The 12,734-nt window shown below is 35.8% G+C and overlaps 3 protein-coding genes across 3 annotated transcripts; all 3 read left to right on the top strand.

Moving 5' to 3' along the window:
* The first annotated feature begins 373 nt into the window (after positions 1-373).
* LOC119557082 (protein snakeskin-like) lies at positions 374-7,548 on the top strand. Its single transcript, XM_037869635.1, has 3 exons — positions 374-532; positions 6,899-7,016; positions 7,086-7,548. Exons 1-3 carry the CDS (start codon positions 491-493, stop codon positions 7,298-7,300), a joined length of 375 nt encoding a protein of 124 aa, XP_037725563.1. The 5' UTR covers positions 374-490; the 3' UTR covers positions 7,301-7,548.
* LOC119557084 lies at positions 541-6,558 on the top strand. The gene is made up of 2 exons (XM_037869637.1): positions 541-6,014; positions 6,084-6,558. The coding sequence occupies exons 1-2, from the start codon at positions 5,957-5,959 to the stop codon at positions 6,299-6,301; spliced, it is 276 nt and encodes a 91-aa protein (XP_037725565.1). The 5' UTR covers positions 541-5,956; the 3' UTR covers positions 6,302-6,558.
* Positions 7,549-8,337: 789 nt separating the features above from the next.
* Positions 8,338-9,676, top strand: LOC119557083 (acylphosphatase-1). Its single transcript, XM_037869636.1, has one exon. The coding sequence runs from the start codon at positions 9,225-9,227 to the stop codon at positions 9,534-9,536; it is 312 nt and encodes a 103-aa protein (XP_037725564.1). The 5' UTR covers positions 8,338-9,224; the 3' UTR covers positions 9,537-9,676.
* The last annotated feature ends 3,058 nt before the right edge of the window (positions 9,677-12,734 follow it).

The following is a 12,734-nucleotide window of genomic DNA, read 5'->3' on the forward strand; positions in this document are numbered from 1 at the left end:
GAGGCAAACATCGTAGTAACCAAGTTACTAGTATGCATTGAGCATTTATGCATATATCTTAGGTATTTTGTAACTATTTGTATTGATTTTTAAAAACATATTAGTTTTAAACTACGTTTTATCAAAGAAAGTGTTGATTTATTCAAAAACATTGGTTAGAAGACCATCATAAATAGTTAAAACTTGAAAAATGCTCCAAGGCAATATCCTTTTACTTGTTGCGCCGGCGGATGTATCCATAAATCCGAGCTAATTGCGTTTTTCGAAGGTAAACATGGGCATTAACTTTGGCTGGGTGACGCCGCTGCCTCGGCCGCCATCGACTTCGCCGCCGACGTCGACGCCACCGAAGCTTTGGAAGCGGGCGACGACGACGCTACTGGCCAGTTCACTTGCGTTTGCCGTGAAAACAACACGCATCCAGCCCGATCCGATCTGATCCCATACGATCGAATTAAAGCCAACGAAAGCGAAATCTCAATTAAGCGCCATGGAGTTCAACAATCGCCTGTTGCTGAAAATCATTGAGCTGGTGAGTAATACAATTACAAATAGGTGAATCTTTGAAGCTTGAGGAGGTTTAAATAAATATGAGAGGATAAATCGAGTTTATCTATTTTTGAGCTTGTAAGTCATAAAAATAAATTAACTTCTATGTATGATTAATTTAATATTCGAAAGATATCGAACATAAACTAGAGAATCCAGTTATTTGGTTTTTAAAGTGTAAAATCGGATCAGAATGATTATATTTTCTTTATAAATGGCTATACTTGTATTAGATTACACATAAAACACTTTTGTTTTTAAAATGGTGTGTTTAAAAATTTAGAACTTCCCTAGAAATATTTATTTAGCCTAAAATCAAGCGTCTAGACATGCTTCTGAATCAAATTTTATATGTGGCAGCTGCGCTTCGAGTTGAAAATGCCGATTGTATACAATGTTTTTATTTATACCCTATTTTCTGTGTGCGTCTTCTTTTCTCCATCCCCGATTTCAATCAACTTCCTGTTGCGTCTCTAGAGTTTCTGTTATTGTTGTCTTTCGAGGCCCATACCATACCACAATACCCGGTCTTGAAAAAGAGCAACCGGTTTTTTGGGACCACAACAAAACACTATGACTTCATTGTTTCTGTTACTTTATCCCCCGGATTTTTTTTTTGGGTGCGTAGTTTTTGGATTAATGCGTGCTCTCGGCTCAATGATGTCATGACCTCACCCCCTCCTGAGTTTTATTTTTTTTCGGGGTTCCCAGCGGCATGATACGCCCAACTTGATGCCGACATTAGATCATTCTTTTCAAATTATCTATTTATTTCCCTATTTACAAGGTGCGTTTAACTAAAGTTAATTGGCTTGTAAATTGTTAAACTAAGTTGCATGTCGGTATTTTAAATGGTAAATTTTTAACGTATAGCTAAGTTGTCAATTTATTATATTAGTGCCTATGATCCAGGGTTTATTTTTGGTCCAAGCGCAAATGACATCATTGCAGCGGTTCTGCGAGCTTAAAAGAGAGCAGTTCTAAAGATGAAACTGGAATAAGTGTATATAACAGAAGCATATATATTCAAACAGCTTGTCATAAAGCTTCACATTGAACGTACGAGTATATAAAAAGATATGTGGCGATTTATCATAATTTATTATAATCTATAAGGTTGTCTGGCTGCCCTAATTAATTGAATTCGCATGATATGGTTTTTTTTTTCTATTATATATTTCACAATCCGCTGTTAGCCATATGAGTATTTTTTAAGTATAATTAATATTTTATTAAATGATTTAATACCATGTCTTCCTTATATCATGAATGGCGTCTTGAGAAGGTTCTTCTTATCTCATTCCAAAGGCCTATTGACATATTTATTACAGAGCAATCTAAAGTTTGATTGCTCTTAATGAGACCGGGTGATTGTATATCAGGAAAGTTTATATACAAATATTTGTTTACATTTCTGAGACATTTGCTTTATCTCAGGCTTGCTTACTTTAAAAATTGATCAGCACAGCAATCAGTCAAACTGATCTGAGCCGACAGAGTGAGTAACTTCCATTATATTTTCTATTGTTCTTTTGCATTCCTTTCTTATGAACTAGAAATTTTAACATTTTGGAATTTCCTATACTTCTATCTTAAAATGAGTATGTTTTTAATAATCCACTTAAACTTTCCCTTGTCTATAAGAAATGCTGTTGTTTTCCTGAGCGCACTTATCACCAAAGAACAGCAAATAAGAATTGTTTTTTAAGTACACATATGTGTTTATTATAGGATCATCATTCAGAAATGTGCCTGATATTCACTGATCTTGAGCTCGGCTCGCGGGAAATGAGTCAGCTGCGACTCATTCCGCTGATTGCATCACTTCAAAGCGACTCACTTGTAATATTGAAATGCGGATCATGTCCGTCCATCCCATCCGATCCAATACGATCCGATCCGAACTAAACACACCCTCTTTATGGGGCGGGCGTGCAATCACGTTCGCCGATTGCACTAATCCACACACAGGGGAAATTCAAATACACTTTGAGATTATGACTATCTTCTTAAAAAGTACATTCCAAAATATCAAACCAGAAGACAAAAATAAAATTTAATTCTTTAAATTAATACCTTTATTACTCATTATTACTAGTAAGTAAGCTTTTAGGATTGACTTTATTTTTGTTAAGGTATATATTATTCTTTTTTTTTAGTTTAAAATGGAAGTTTATCAAAATTTTATAGTTTTGCATCTTAAAATATAGTTATTGGGTTCAATAAAAAACAGCTATCAGAATAAAGACATTTCAAGATATATCCATAAAAATTAAACTAAAGTATGAGAGCTATTTTGTTAAGGTTAATATAATTTAATAATTTTTTAAACATAATTAAAGTTAAAATATATTTGTTTATAATATAATCAAAGATATAATATAAAATAAAAGAGCCACTATCAGAATAAAGACATTTCCAAGGCATTCAAAGTAAAATCAAACTAAAGTAACAAAGCTATTTTCAAAATGTGTTCGGATCCGGTCCAGGTAGACCTTTTTTTTCGCAGTGCAGCTAGCCACCGCAGCTACCTCGATGACATCATCGTGCACATGGCCGAAAACGGTGGAAAATCTGGCACGCATTACGCATACGCCATGTGCGATCGTCGAAAGGTCGGTTGCATTGGGTAAACAATCGAATCGAATGGCTGTTGGCTAATTGGGCCCTGGCTGTTCCCTAATTATCTGCCATAAGCATATTTTATTTTTGGGCAAGAGTGAAAACCAATGGGCAAATAACACCGCTCAAATATTTGTCTCCTGGGTGTGTGAGCTGGCGGGAAAGATAAAAACCCAAACCCATTGTTTGCCCTCGACAATTTTCACCCCTCGCTGAATTCCGGCAACTTGGTCGTAAATATTTTTACGGGCTAATAAATGCCTTAACTGCAAATCGGGCAGGCGCATTTTCTGTTTATTTTGCTGTTGGTTTTTCTATCCACCGTTTTCTCGCAAAATTTATTTAATTGATTTGTGTTCTTACCCCCAATCCCTTCCCTCAAGTCAATGGCATGTCAGGTGGCCAAATAATGAATGGCCCATACTAACAATATCAATTGAAAAAAGGAAAAAGAAACAAAATTGATCTGCGGCTTTGCCGACGGTTTCTTGGGTTCATTTTTGTCAAAGTGCGAGTATTTTTAGCCTTGTTTACTTTTCTGGGGGCGTGGCCTGGGTTTTCCCCAGTCATTTGCAAAAAAAAAATGAAATAAATAAAAACTTGCCAAAGTCCAGGGCGCAATCAACTGGTGTGAATATAATTTGTAAATAATACCGCCCATCAGAAGTAAACAACTCTTAGTCATACGGAAGCACATATCATAGCTCAGAAAATTCCAGGAAAACGTTTAGTTTATTTTCTTATTATAAGCCAAGAAGGAATTGGTAGAAATAATATGTGGGCAAAAGGTATTTAATGGTTTTTCTATGTGGTTTAAAATAATTTCATAACTAATTTATGAAATTAAACTGTTTTAACACAAGGTCCTTGCTATTTTTAAAGGTTTTCTAAGGAATCTATTATAGTACTATCCTATAAGTTTCAATGAAGCCCAGTCTTCTTCAGATTATCCTAAAATACATTATAACCAATCTATAAATCAGTAACTAATAGGTTGTTTTCCAATGCTAATGGGATATTGATTTTTTGCTTGCTATTTTGTAAGGTTTTCTAAGGAATCTATTATATTACTATCCTATAAGTTTCAATGAAGCCCAGTGGGAGACTCCCTTTGCGATTTCTTCTTAAGACTATTCTGAAATACATAAAAACAATCTATAAATCAATTACTAATAGGTTGTTTTCCAATGCTAATGGGATAGAAAACAACATCTATATTGCCGCACTCCCCATTTATAAGTCGCTAATGGGCTTCCGAATTTCGCGATTACTTGGGTGTTAGTGTCTTTTTTTGGGGTTCGTATGCCCCATCTCCAATTTCGGGGCGTGACAATTAAACAATAAAGAAGTCGCACTAATAAAAAAGGTATATATAAATGGCAAATGACTGTAACAATCGGTAATTATTGACACAGGAGGTGCCATCCCATATATATAGTTACCTATTTATTCCAAAAACCAAACGAACGCCATTCAGATCCATAAACAAATTATAATTTATGGGGAAGAGCTACCGCTACCGCATTAAGATACGGATATGGATGTGGCATTTGTTTACTTTGCTAACCCCCTGTAATGACCTAATGACCTATTAGTGGCCTCCTTGCATTACAATGTCAACACGGTTGACCCTGCATCCTGCGTTGGAACTTTTCCGCGAAACCAATTAGCGGGGTCGTCGCCTAATTGATTGATTGCCAACGGGTGTGTCACACTTAGCGATGGCCCACTGTCGCGTATTGGCCCTCGATGGCTCGTCAATTTGCCGCCCGGCAATATCGGAATAATTTTCGTATTTGATAACCAAATGGGCGTGTGGGTGTCGAATTAATTCCGCGGCTTTTGTCGCCATTCTCCATGGTGATATATGATATATGGAGTGCTTTGTGGCAGCTCAAGATGTGACAAGCACATTAAATGACGAATTTTTTTTGGGATTCTAATTAGCTACGTGTTTGTTGGGGAAACCCCTTTCATAAAAAAAAAACTTGGGTTTTTAGATCATCCCTCCTTATCGTAACTCCAGATTGTTTTCTGTATTTCTACCTATGTTAATATAATTATTACATTATTAATATAATAGTAGTATAGTATAATATAATAATATTAATATAATAATAGCACTTCAGGTTGTTTTAGCAAACACGCAAAAACATAAAACAAAGAAGGGAGTACTGAAGCATATGGTCAGAAATGAAATCCATTAAGTACTTGTCGCGGTTAAAATTATCTGGTTGCTTTTCCGACAGCTTTTTGTACCAGCCCAAAGTGATTTATTTCGTTTTTGATAGGGTGGAAAAGTATTGGGGAATGATTCACGTGTATGATTAGAAGATTTTTAGACATATGATAGATAGAGATATGATGGGTTTTTCTGTTAAAAAGTGTATCGAATTTGTAGATCCATGCTTTATCTGATAGATCTTAACTTGCCATCCCTTCTTTTTCCCCAACTTCCTGACTATCTTTCTGTTTGTCCGTTTGTCAGTTTCACCTGTGTCTGAGACATATGATAGAAAGAGATATGATTTTTTTTTCTGTTTAAAAGTTTATCGACTTTGTAGATCCATGCTTTATCTGATAGATCTTAACTTGCTATCCCTTCTTTTTCCTCAACTTCCTGACTATCTTTCTGTTTGTCCGTTTGTTCGGTTGTCCGTTTCACCTGTGTCTGAGTTTGTCCGTCACATTTGTTGAGTACCAAGTTCTTAACTCCCAGGTCTTTATCGTCACGAGCCTGTTCCTGATTGAGAGCATTTCGGAGCTGACCTTTATCAGACAGGCGATGGTGGTCTATGGCACTTTAATCGGCTATCTTATCACCTGCCTTATATTGGCATCAGGTAAAGTTCTATTCCTGGAACTCCCCAATGCGCATCCTGATCAATGAAGATGGAAAATGTGTTTTCCAGGTCATGTGGGTGGAACGGTTGTGGACAAGCGCCTCGATATCCTCTTCTCGATCGGCGGCTTTGTGCTGTTCGTGGCCTCGGGCACCATTATCCTGGACCAGTGGCTGGGACACTGCACGTCGCAGGAGGAGAAGGAAGTGCTCCTGGTCGTCGGCATCTTGAGTGTGGCCAACGGAGCCATCTTCGTGGGCGACATGTTCGTTGTGTTGGGCTCTTGAAATAGTTGCATTCAAATTGTTTATAAAATAAAGTATTTTTTTTTTATATTTTGTTAAATGAAAATAAATTTATGAAATATAGAGAGTATATAGACAAGATACCTGAAAAAAGGGTAGTTAAAAGAACCATGGTTTATATTGTTTCTAATTGAAGTTCCTTTTTTTATAGTTACATAGTTATTGTGCTAATAAATTTTGAATGTCATATTTGCGTTACAAATCTGAATTATTCGTATGATAAAAATGAATTAATGAATTATTCTCTACACTGATAATACAAATAAATAAATAAACATGAATATAAGCTTGTAAAATATAAACTGATAGAAAATCTTATAAAAAATATGTTATAAGAATGCCTTTCTAAATTTGGTAAATTTAAAAAAAAAATATATATATATATATAAATCACCCATGTATATGGGCAGTTCTAATATTTGCATTTTCTTTAGCCCTCGCAGCTAGTACTATCTATAAGATCCATTGTTAGCTTAAGTTTTGTAAACAGCACTAACATCCCGTAAACGATATATTAATATATTTCTTATAATAAACCCCTCTAATCATATACCATATATCTTTTTTCACCACCCCCAGGCCATCGCCATCGCCTGCATTGTTTTGTACGAGACGGTTGGCAACATGACCTCTCATCCGGTGATTGTGGCCGGAGCCATCGGTGGTTACACGGTCATCTGCGGCGTTTTGCTGATCGGTAAGTGTTGCCAGGGAGTGGATATAAATGGGTATACCTATCCTAACTTTTATTCCAAACTCTTTCAAGGCCACGTGATCAACTCGCTGGTGGAGAAGCGACTCAATGCCCTGTTCTCGCTGGCCGGCTGCCTGCTTTTTGTGGCCTCTGGAGCCCTGGTCATCGATGAGTGGCATGGCCATTTGAATACCGACAGGAAGCGCCAGGCCATTGGAGCCGGATCCCTGATGATTATCAATGCGGCCGTCTTCCTTCTGGACACCCTCTGCATCTGCCGGACGTAAAAATCGTTCCATTTGTGGGCTTTAATCCCATATAAATATGTATTTTTTTTTGCAAATCGAATAACTCGTGTTGAGAAACAAACAAGAATCTACTGTATATGTTAATGTTTTTATTTTTTTTTCTGTTTTTTTGTGTACCTCTACAAGCATTCTAGATATTTATACGTGTCTTAAGCTAATCTCAGATAAACGCACGCAGATTATTTACAGGAACCCATTAAATATATATATATATATATGCACATATACATGCCAGCTATCTGTGGTTATAATATGCTAAGCTCACAACATCTGCCCATGCCTTACATCACCATAATTGCCCCGATCCCCGATTCCCTCCCCTTCCTGGGATAATGGGCCGTAATTGGCCAGAGGGCTGAGTTTCTGGGAAAGAGTGGCGGGCCTGACGTCACGTGCCAACTGTTGCAAAATTCAGCGGACTCCGTTTCAAATTCAAATTCCGATTCCGAACCTCCCGCCCTTAAAGGGTTGTCAACTCCGCCGCTTTACGCCATTCCCACAGCCATCCAGCCACTGGAGGGCATTACCTGGTACTCGTACCACGCCATCTCCATTTCTGCTTTCTCACTTTCCCAGAGCAAACTCATCTTAATGTCAGAGATCTTAGCGTTCGTATTTATAATAATACTAACAAGATGGGCCCTCCATCCATTGAACTATCTAAAAGTTGTAATATCACATTTGCTATCTGAAAGTTATAATATAATATATTCTATCTGAAAGTTATAATATAACATTTGCTATCTGAAAGTGATAAACTATAATGTATAATATAATATTTGCTATCTGAATGTTATAATATAATACTAGCTATCTAAAAGTTATAATATAACATTTGCTATCTGAAAGTTATAATATTATATTTGCTATCTGAAAGTTATAATATTATATTTGCTATCTGAAAGTTATAATATATCATTTTCTATCTGAAAGTTATAATATAACATTTTCTATCTGAAAGTTATAATATTATAATTGCTATTGGCTAATATTTGGTTTTTATACTTTTTAACCAACTTAAAAGCTACATTCATCTATCTATAAAATTCTAATTGTGTGTAAATGTAATATTTCGCTTTTGATTTAATTATTATATTTTATTTAAAATGTATCCCTAAACCTTTTTGCAAATGTGCTATCAAAATCTTACTGTTAAACTATACTATATTTTTTTTAAGAACCTTAGAGTGCTACCTATGTGTTGTATCTATTGCAGAGCATTCCGTATTCGTTGCTTTCGCCTGAGGGGGAACTCCTTCCTTCTGCTGCTGTGTTGTTGTCGTGTTGCAAGCTTATTACAATTAAGCAATTTATATAATTTCTAATTATTTCTTATCATCCGCATGACAACTCTGTGAAAAATGATATATATAAACCCGGCACGAGCAGACGGAAGGAGGTGCCTGTTTTGGTGGCAGAGCCGAGGAAAAATAAAGTCGAGATAGATCGCTTTTAGCCTGGTCGCAGATGCAAAGATACGGAGCTGCCGAGATACAAAGATACAGATGCACACATACGTATACCGCCAAAGACTTGAAACCGCCTTGTGATTTATATTTACTTTTGTTTATATTTTAATGTGTGTATTTTTTCCCGCTCTTTTTATGTTTTTTTTTTTAACTATTTCTCATTGTACTTCTTAACCTTTTTGCTAAGTCTTCTGAGAGGTCTTAATTTCCCTGCTGCTCTGGGAAGAATGTAACCTGCTGTTGTGGCTGATTTCTTGCGGCGATTATGGTACACGATAATTGGCCGCAATTACCAACGGAGCTGGAAGTTCAAAGTCAGGGTCATGGGGCGCTGAGATTTTGCCGTCAAGTTCAACGAGCATTTGGGGGGCAACAAAAAAAATTACATCAATATATATATATACACCTTTTTTTGGCAAGAAACTCCAGTCGAAATGGAAAACAAAAAAGAGGAGATCTTGGGCTGTGACTTTGAGATCCGTGGCAAAGTTCCGAAAGAGGCCTTTGAACTGTTCGCAGTGGCCCAGGCCAAAACGCTGGGTCTGCGGGGATTCATCACCCAGGTCTCGGAGGAGAAGTTCAAGGGTCGTCTGGAGGGCGAGGGCAAGGTGATCGATGCCTTCAAGAAGCTAGTCCTGGCCGCCGCCGAATATGTGCAGGCCATCAAGGAGTTCATCATCAAGAACCTGAAGGTCATCCAGGAGTACACCTATAAGACCTTTGAAATCAAAGTGGAGCAAAAGTAAACCCACCAAAATTAAGAAATCACTAAATATTTGAAAAACCATTAGGTTTTATTTAAAATTTGTAGCGATTAATATTTATAAAATATTGTTTCCCCCCAAAAATCTTTTTTTTTCGCCTTACGTTGCTACTTTATAAATGTGCTTAAAAACATTTTAGCTTGGTGGCTTAAATAAAATAACTAAAAGCTTCAAAAATCGTATTGTTTTATTTCTTAGCTTACATTATGTAAAAGATATAAAGAATACCCATGGTCAAAGAAATTATGCTGTTATAAGGCGAAGAATACCACAAAAGAAGAACCTGTAGGAATTTCCATGGGATCATTATAAATTGAATTGAATAAATAAATAAAAATGAACATAAGCTTGTAAAATATAAACTGATATAAAAATGTGTTATAAGAATGCTTTTCTAAGTGAATTTCTATAATATATAAAAAAAATCAATCATACATATGGGTAGCTTACATTATGTTAAAGTTAAAAAGAATACCCATGGTCAAAGAAGTTATGCTATTATAAGGCGAAGAATACCACAAAAGAAATGCTCAAAGAGAAGAACCTGTAGGAATTTCCATGGGATCATTATAAATTGAAGTGAATAAATAAATAAAAATGAATATAAGCTTGTAAAATATAAACAGATATAAAAAGTATGTTAAGTATGATGAATTTTTATAATATATAAAAAAATCAACCATACATCTAAAAGTTAAAAAGAATACCCATGGTCAAAGAAATTATGCTATTATAAGGCGAAGAATACCACAAAAGAAATGCTCAAAGAGAAGAACCTGTAGGAATTTCCATGGGATCATTATGAATTGAATGATTGTGCTGATGGCTGATTTATGCAATTCCCCAAATGACCCATGAGTACATCTTCTCTTGTTCTAGGGCCGATCGTGACCAATAAGCTAATGATGTCCGCGCGGAGGGGATAACCTTGTGGCCATTGCCGATCGGACATCATCAAATCGCATGCCTTGGATCCATAGTGCGGCGATGTTACCGGTTGCTTGGCATGCAAATCGGGGACATGATCGCCGCCCGATCAACACGATCGGGGTGTTCCAAACATACTACGAACATACGGCCACGGATGGTTATTTATGCACTCGCGGATACGACTGCCGACTCACCAGCCGCCACTCCACTCCACTCAGATAATGTATCTGCAATGATATATGGACGGCTAATCTATCATGGCCCAAGCAACGTTACAATTTTATGGGTCAATTTGCGGACGGCCATTAGCAGAATGTGTGTATGTGCAACAGGTAGCTGGCCAGGTATATCTGTGGGTCTATAAGCTACACGGAACAAATTTGACAGACCAGTGAATCCATGGTAATTATATATATATTTTCTTATAAACGATCAGATACGACTTTGAATGCTGTGGCTTTACTGGATTAGCCAGTGCATTGGATCCTAGATTTAAGGTGTGCGTATCATACATATAGATATATTTATGGATTAGTTAATTTATTATCTTAGCAAATTGATCAAAAATTGATATACAATGTGATTCAGATTTTAAAATCAATTTCTTATCAAAATATATCCTGTAATCCATAAACTTATGTTTATGGATTAGTTAATTTATTGTCATAGAAAATTGATCAAAAAATTGGTATACAATGTGAGTCAGATTAACAGTGTGTTTTATTTTTTTTTAAAACAATTTCGTATCAAAATATATCTTGTAATCAATAGACTTTTCTCGCCGTGTATCTATGCATTTAAGGAACGGACTCGACCCATATGCGAAAAAGCCGCAAAATTGAGGGAAATTAACCTAGGCCTGCTGCGGTCGCCTAGCCTCGAATATATACGAATCCGAATCCGAATCCGAATCCGAGTTGGGAGCCGAATTGGAATCCAAAATCCGAATCAACCGCTTAATTGCAGCGCCGTGGCAACGCCAGCAAACCGGAAAGAATGGCGACAATGATTGCCAATCGGATTTGGCCGCAATTAGTGGTGACTAAACTTGGGCTTTAAACAGATAATACAAAAATGGTAGGAACATGAAAATAAATAAGTTTTAAAAAGTTAATAGGTAGTTTAATTTTAAAATTATAAAATTGAAAATAAGTCATAGCTTTTTCGAAAAAAGATCAGTAGGTTTTATAACGTAAGCTCCGTTTTCTCATGCGCTGTTATCCATCTTCAAACTTTCTTTTATTTTATATTAATTAAAATGGTCTTAAGTGTATAAATCAGTGTACAAATGTCAAGAAAGTCTACAAGTTAATTTAAAATTAATCATAAAAAATGTGATAGTTCTAAAGTCTAAACTAGAACTCACATTACACATTATTTATATCTCAAGTGAGGGTAAAAAAAAATTCCTAATTTCAAATTATTTACTGAAAATGGGTATTATTTCAAGCCCTAAACTTTGGATATTTTTCTTTCTAAAAATCTGTAAAAAAGACAAGGCGTAAGCGCGATCCAAATTTATAAGGTTATACTATTTCAATGTCAACTAAATTTTAAATTTAGTTTAAAGTAACCATTGATAGTATAATAGTTTTGAAGACTAACCTATAACTTAGGTTATACATTATTTATTTCCCAAGTAAGGGTTGCAAAAAATACATAATTTAATTTTGTTTAAATTTAATTTATTGTTATAATTTCAAATCTGAGCTTTGGGACCTTAAAAGTTTGATATCTTTTTTCTTCCTAAAATCTAAAAAAAAAATTCACGTTACACAAATTTCAAATTATTTACTGAAAATGGGTATAATTTCAAACCGGAGCTTAGGGACCTTAAAAGTTGGATATTTTTCTTCCGAAAAATCTGTAAAAAAGCCAAGACGTCAGCGCTGATCGGCAGCGTGATTTAAATTTATAAGGTTATACTATTTCAATGTCAAGTAAATTGTAAAGTTAGTTTAAATTAACCATTAATAGTATAATAGTTTTGAAGACTAACCTAAAACTTAAGTTATAAATTATTTATTTCCCAAGTAAGGGTTGCAAAAAATACATAATTTAAAGTTATTTACTAAAAATTATTATAAATTCGAACCCGAGCTTTGGGACCTTAAAAGTTGGATATTTTTCTTCCCAAAAATCTGTAAAAAAGCCAAGACGTCAGCGCTGATCGGCGGCGTCATCGGCGGACCGCAGTCGCAGTCGCAGTCGCCGTCGCAGTCGACGTCCGCTGCCTGGCTTCGCCGCTCG

The sequence above is a fragment of the Drosophila subpulchrella genome, chromosome X (genome assembly GCF_014743375.2).
Source record: "Drosophila subpulchrella strain 33 F10 #4 breed RU33 chromosome X, RU_Dsub_v1.1 Primary Assembly, whole genome shotgun sequence".
Lineage (NCBI taxonomy): Eukaryota > Metazoa > Arthropoda > Insecta > Diptera > Drosophilidae > Drosophila > Drosophila subpulchrella.

Bases quoted from the DNA above. Each gene is read 5' to 3' on its own strand.
- LOC119557084 (XM_037869637.1), top strand. From the start codon at position 5,957: ATGGTGGTCTATGGCACTTTAATCGGCTATCTTATCACCTGCCTTATA. The intron at 6,015-6,083 runs GTAAAGTTCTAT...TGTGTTTTCCAG, and splicing joins CTGCCTTATATTGGCATCAG to GTCATGTGGGTGGAACGGTT.
- LOC119557083 (XM_037869636.1), top strand. From the start codon at position 9,225: ATGGAAAACAAAAAAGAGGAGATCTTGGGCTGTGACTTTGAGATCCGT.
- LOC119557082 (XM_037869635.1), top strand. From the start codon at position 491: ATGGAGTTCAACAATCGCCTGTTGCTGAAAATCATTGAGCTG. The intron at 533-6,898 runs GTGAGTAATACA...CACCACCCCCAG, and splicing joins TGCTGAAAATCATTGAGCTG to GCCATCGCCATCGCCTGCAT. The intron at 7,017-7,085 runs GTAAGTGTTGCC...AACTCTTTCAAG, and splicing joins CTGCGGCGTTTTGCTGATCG to GCCACGTGATCAACTCGCTG.